Source organism: Peromyscus eremicus, chromosome 6 (genome assembly GCF_949786415.1).
Source record: "Peromyscus eremicus chromosome 6, PerEre_H2_v1, whole genome shotgun sequence".
NCBI classification, from domain to species: domain Eukaryota; kingdom Metazoa; phylum Chordata; class Mammalia; order Rodentia; family Cricetidae; genus Peromyscus; species Peromyscus eremicus.
This window is the reverse complement of record NC_081421.1, coordinates 79,422,407-79,428,961: the sequence shown is the minus strand read 5'-3', so window position 1 is coordinate 79,428,961 and position 6,555 is coordinate 79,422,407. Positions and strand designations below refer to the sequence as shown.

The following is a 6,555-nucleotide window of genomic DNA, read 5'->3' as shown; positions in this document are numbered from 1 at the left end:
TAGCAGTCCAGTCATCCTTGTTCCACATCTAGTATCCTCCTATGAGTGAGTACACACCATGTTTGTCTTTCTGAGTCTGGGTTACCTCACTCAGGATGATTTTTTTCTAGATCCATCCATTTGCTTGCAAACCTCATGATGTCCTTGTTTTTCTCTGCTGAGTAGTATTCCATTGTGTATATGTACCACATTTTGTTTATCCATTCTTCAGTTGAAGGGCATCTAGGTTGTTTCCAGGTTCTGGCTATTACAAACAGTGCTGATATGAACATAGCTGAACAAGTGCTCTTGTGGTATGATTGAGCATTCCTTGGGTATAACCCCAAGAGTGGTATAGCTGGATCTTGGGGGAGATTGATGCCCGATTTTCTAAGAAAGTGCCATATTGATTTCCAAAGTGGTTGTACAAGCTTGCATTCCCACCAGCAGTGGAGGAGAGTTCCCCCAGCTCCACATCCTCTCCAGCATAAGGTGTCTTCAGTGTTTTTGATCTTAGCCATTCTGACAGGCGTAAGGTGGTATCTCAGAGTTGTTTTGATTTGCATTTCCCTGATGATTAGGGATGTTGAGCAATTCCTTAAATGTCTCTCAGCCATTTGAGTTTCCTCTGTTGAAAAGTCTCTGTTTAGTTCTATAGCCCCCCTTTTTTTTTTACATTTAATAGTTTTGTAATATTTAATAGCAGTGAAGGATGTAACATTACAGAGTAAAAACTTTAAAACAATAAAGTATTGGATTACACCTTCCTGTGATCATGAATAGCCACTGGATACGCAAGGCCTGACAGGGCAATTGAAGGTGCCAGGAGGATACCTGTATATGAGGGAACTCTTGGTAACATTCAGGAAGCTTAAACAACCATCCTCACAATCAAGAAGCACACCAACCTGGCCCAATGGCTTCTCTATGCAGTGCCGGAATACAGGGCATGTGGTGAGGAGACTGTAATGATTACCCTCCTTCACACACACAAGAAGAAATGCACCCTCAGATTCAATCATTTGGTTTCTACCCCTTAACTGTGAATCCTGACAGACTCCCACAGCCCACTCACAAGAGTCCTTCAAATCAATCTCCCAATAATATTTCCCTGAGATGAAGCTCTGTGATCCCCAGGAAGCAACATAAAATCCAGCAGAATCTGCAGGTGTATCCTTATGGTGAAGACTGAAGCTGAATCTTCTCATGACATTAAATATGTTCATCTTGGAATGAAGTATGGTTACGTTTTCAAAGATAATGTGAGCTTGGAACTGCTTGTAACTTTCAGTCAGTCCAGTGATAGGTAGAGCAGTGAGTTCTGTTTTCATAGATGGGGGCATGCTCAGCTGCATTGACTCACTCCTTCTGAACAAGTCATCCAAATCTTGCAGCAGGACCACATATGGCTCCTGGGACATTGCCATCAGCTCCTGGTACATTTCTCTTATTTCTTTGCTCTTTTGGATCATGATGGCTTCACTTGTCCTGAGTTTCTCTAAAACACATTGGCCTTCATTTCTCATAGACTCCATGTGTTGCACTTCCTCTTCAGAGAGGAGTGGGTGCAGTTTTGTATACTCTGTCCTGATCATTTGTTCCCGCAGAGTCAGGTAGTCCATCCACAGAGTTGTCATTCTGGTCTCTGCCTCTAAATTCTCTTGATTTTCTTGGATCTTCTCCCATAAAGATGCCATTTGCTTTACAAGTCTTTCCATTTGACTCTCAGCAGCTGCTTCAATGGGACAGTGTCTGTGTCCTCTGTGCTCATGGGAGTTAGAACAGAGTTGACAGAGGAAGATCCTATTCTCAGTACAGAAGATCCTCTTTGTCTCTTTGTGCATCATACACTTATGCTCCTCAGAGCTCAGGTCCTTCATGAGGCTGGTTTGTCTGGTAATGGACACCAGTTTCTTCAGAACAATGTTGGTTCTCAAGTCCTTCTGAGATGGTTCCCTACACATAGGGCATCGGACAGGAAGTTGGATGTCTTCCCAGGAAAGGTGGAGGCAGGCTCGACAGAAGCTGTGGCCACAGCTTATGGTGACTGGGTCTGTCAGGCAGCTCAGGCAGATGAAGCACGTGAGTTCTTTCTGGAAGGCTTGTGAAATGTCTGTCTCCATTTCTCCAAGAAATAGTCTCTCGCCTCAGCAGTGTTGTGGAGACACAACAATATTAGCTCAGCTCTGGGGAATGATCTTCAATGTGTGGAGGGGATGGATCTAGCAGTCTAGGAGCCAGGAGGTATGGAAACACACTCTGTCTAGTCTAGAGAAGAATGAGCCTGGCTGGCCCCTGGAGTGTCTTTATATACTCTCTAAGGACCACGCCTACTTCCTCCCATGTTGCTTTTACTAATGCTTGCTGTAGGTGAGCTCCTGTAAATAGCAGTATCCTAAATGGATGGAAGATTGAATTAACTCTTGGGCCAGTATCCACAAGCAAATCTCCACAACAAGGTTTCCTGAGTTCCTGCTTGGGTGTGTGTGGTAGCTCACACCTTTAATCCATGGAGTTCTAGGGAATGAGCTGCTGAAGCAGGAGGAGTTTTAGCTCAAGGCCTGCCTAGAATATACAGTGAGAACTTGTCTAAGAAATAAATAAATGAAGAGAAATTTTGCTACGGTATTTCACTGTTTCTAAATAATTTATGCTGTGATTCTATTTTCACTCTTCCTTTTTTTAATTTCAGTTAATGATATCAATGTGTGATTTTAGCAAAAATAAACATTAAACATTTCTCAAAAATTCTTTAGAATTTTGTTCAACACATTTTTATCATATTCACCTCAACTGTGAGTTCTTCAAGATTCATCCCTCCCTCTACCCTCTCAACTGTCTCTTCTTTTCTTTTTTTTAATAAATACATGAGGAAGCCAGGCATTGGTGGCACGTACCTTCAATCCTAGCATTCTGGAGGCAGAGGCAGGCACATCTCCGTGACTTAGTGGCTAGCCTGGTCTACAATGTGAATTCAAAGCTATGCTTCAAAGATACACAGAGAAACCAGGTCTCTGAAAAAATATATGTATTTGATTAACTAAAACCCAAGAGTCAGATTTTTCTTGGGAGGGAATTTTCTTGATTGAATCATTTGAGGCGGGAAGCCCCACCTAAACTCAGAAGTTTTGAAGTTTGAGAATCCACCTTAAATCTTTCCCCCTCCCCCCTCTGGTTAAGGATATTTCTTTTATTTTTTTTATTATTATTTTTTTTAATTTTGCAATACAGTTCAGTTCTATATATCAGCCATGGATATCCTTGTGCTGCCCTCTCCCGCCCTCCTCACCTTCCCCCCAACCCACCCCCTATTCCTACCTCCTCCAGGGCAAAGTCTCCCAAGAGGACTGAGATCAACCTGATAGACTCAGTCCAGGCAGGTTCAGTCCCCCCCTCCCAGGCGGAGCCAAGGGACCCTGCATAGGCCCCAGGTTTCAAACAGCCGACTCATGCAATGAGCACAGGACCTGGTGCCACTGCCTGGATGCCTCCCAAACAGATCAAGCCAATCAACTGTCTCACTCATTCAGAGGGCCTGATCCAGTTGGGGACCCTTCAGCCATTGGTTCATAGTTCGTGTGTTTCCATTCCTTTGGCTATTTGTCCCCGTGCTTTATCCAACCTTGGTCTCAACAATTCTCGCTCATATAAACCCTCCTCTTTCTCGCTAATTGGACTCCACCCGGGGCCTAGCCATGGATCTCTGCATCCAGATCCCTCAGTCGTTGGATGGGGTTTCTAGCACGACAATTAGGGTGTTTGGCCATCCCATCACCAGAGTAGGTCAGTTCGGGCTGTCTCTCGACCATTGCCAGCGGTCTGTTGTGGGGGTATCTTTGTGGATTTCTCTGGGCCTCTCTAGCACTTTGCTTCTTCCTATTCTCATGTGGTCTTCATTTACCATGGTCTCCTATTCCTTGTTCTCCCTCTCTGTTGTTGATCCAGCTGGGATCTCCCACTCCCCCAAGCTCTCTTTCCCTCGACCCTCGCCCTTCATTACCCCCACTCATGTCCAGGCTGTTCATGTAGATCTCTTCCATTTCTCCGTCACTGGGCGATCCCCGGGTCTTTCTTGGGGTCCTGTTTTCCAGGTAGCCTCCCTGGTGATGTGAGTAGCAGTCCAGTCATCCTTGTTCCACATCTAGTATCCTCCTATGAGTGAGTACACACCATGTTTGTCTTTCTGAGTCTGGGTTACCTCACTCAGGATGATTTTTTTTCTAGATCCATCCATTTGCTTGCAAACCTCATGATGTCCTTGTTTTTCTCTGCTGAGTAGTATTCCATTGTGTATATGTACCACATTTTGTTTATCCATTCTTCAGTTGAAGGGCATCTAGGTTGTTTCCAGGTTCTGGCTATTACAAACAGTGCTGATATGAACATAGCTGAACAAGTGCTCTTGTGGTATGATTGAGCATTCCTTGGGTATAACCCCAAGAGTGGTATAGCTGGATCTTGGGGGAGATTGATGCCCGATTTTCTAAGAAAGTGCCATATTGATTTCCAAAGTGGTTGTACAAGCTTGCATTCCCACCAGCAGTGGAGGAGAGTTCCCCCAGCTCCACATCCTCTCCAGCATAAGGTGTCTTCAGTGTTTTTGATCTTAGCCATTCTGACAGGCGTAAGGTGGTATCTCAGAGTTGTTTTGATTTGCATTTCCCTGATGATTAGGGATGTTGAGCAATTCCTTAAATGTCTCTCAGCCATTTGAGTTTCCTCTGTTGAAAAGTCTCTGTTTAGTTCTATAGCCCATTTCTTAATTGGAGTGTTGAGCATTTCCATTGTCTATTTTCTTTAGTTCCTTATATATTCTGGATATCAGTCCTCTGTCAGATGTGGGGTTATTGAAGAATTTTTCCCATTCTGTAGGCTGTCACTTTGCCTTGTTGAACGTATGCTTTGCTCTACAAAAGCTTCTCAGTTTCAAGAGGTCCCATTGATTGATTGTTTCTCTCAGTATCAGTGCTACTGTTGTTCTATTTAGGAAGAGATCTCCTATGCCAATGTGTTCAAGACTACTTCCTACTTTCTCTTCTAGCAGGTTCAGAGTAGCTGTATTTATGTTGAGGTCCTTGATCCACTTGGACTTAAGTTTTGTGCATGGTGATACATATGGATCTATTTGCAGCCTTCTACATGTTGATATCCAGTTTTGCCAGCACCATTTGTTGAAGATGCTTTCTTTTTTCAACTGTACACTTTGGGCTTCTTTGTCAAAAATTATATGTTCATAGGTGTCCGGATTAATGTCAGGGTCTTCAATTTGATTCCATTGGTCCACATGTCGGTTTTTATGCCAGTACCAAGCTGTTTTTATTACCGTTGCTCTATAGTAGAGCTTGAAGTCAGGGATTGTGATGCCTCCAGAGGTTGTGTTATTGTACAAGATTCTTTTGGCTATGCTAGGATTTTTGTTTTTCCATATGAAGTTGAGTATTATTCTTTCCAGTTCTGTGAAGAATTGTGTTGGTATTTTGATGGGGATTGCTTTGAATCTGTAGATTGCTTTTGGTAAGATTGTCATTTTTACTATGTTAGTCCTGCCTATCCATGAGCATGGGAGATCTTTCCATTTTCTGACATCTTATTCAATTTCTTTTTTCAGGGACTTAAATTTCTTGTCGTGTAGGTCCTTCACTTGCTTGGTTAGTGTTACCCCAAGGTATTTTATGTCATTTGTGGCTATTGTAACGGGTGATGTATCTCTGATTTCCTTCTCCGCTTCTTTGTCCATTGTATATAGGAGGGCTACTGATTTTTTTGAGTTGATCTTGTATCCTGCTATGTTGCTGAAGGGGTTTATAAGCTGTATCAGTTCCTTGGTTGAATTTTTGAGGTCACTCATGTATACTATCATGTCATCTGCAAATAGGGAAAGCTTGACTTCTTCCTTTCCAATTTGTATCACCTTGATCTCCTTTTGTTGTCTTATTGCTCTGGCTAGAACTTCAAGTACTATATTGAATAAGTATGGGGAGAGCAGACAGCCTTGCCTCATTCCTGATTTTAGTGGAATTGCTTTGAGTTTCTCTCCATTTACTTTGACATTGGCTGTTGGCTTGCTGTAAATTGCCTTTATTATGTTTAGATATGTTCCCTGTATTCCTGATCACTCCAAGACCTTTATCATGAAGGGGTGTTGGATTTTGTCAAATGCCTTTTCTGCATCTAGTGAGATGATCATGTGGTTTTTTTCTTTGAGTTTGTTTATATGGTGTATTACATTGACGGACTTTCATATGTTTAACCACCCTTGCATCCCTGGAATGAAGCCTACTTGATCATGGTGGATAATTGTTTTGATGTGTTCTTGGAGTCTGTTTGCCAGTATTTTATTGAGTATTTTTGCATCAATGTTCATGAGGGAGATTGGTCTGTAGTTTTCTTTCTTTGTTGTATCCTTGTTTGGTTTAGGAATCAGGGTAATTGTAGCCTCATAGAAGGAGTTTGGTAATGTTCCTTCTGTTTCTATTGTGTGGAACAATTTAGAGAGTATTGGTTTTAACTCTTCTTTGAAGATCTGGTAGAATTCTGCACTGAAACCATCTGGTCCTGGGCTTTTTTTGGTTGGGA

The 6,555-nt window shown here is 42.5% G+C and overlaps 1 protein-coding gene across 1 annotated transcript; it reads right to left on the bottom strand.

The window, feature by feature from the left end:
* Positions 1-752: 752 nt before the first annotated feature.
* Positions 753-2,102, bottom strand: LOC131912855 (tripartite motif-containing protein 43-like). Its single transcript, XM_059265097.1, has one exon. It carries the CDS (start codon positions 2,100-2,102, stop codon positions 753-755), a length of 1,350 nt encoding a protein of 449 aa, XP_059121080.1.
* Positions 2,103-6,555: the final 4,453 nt, after the last annotated feature.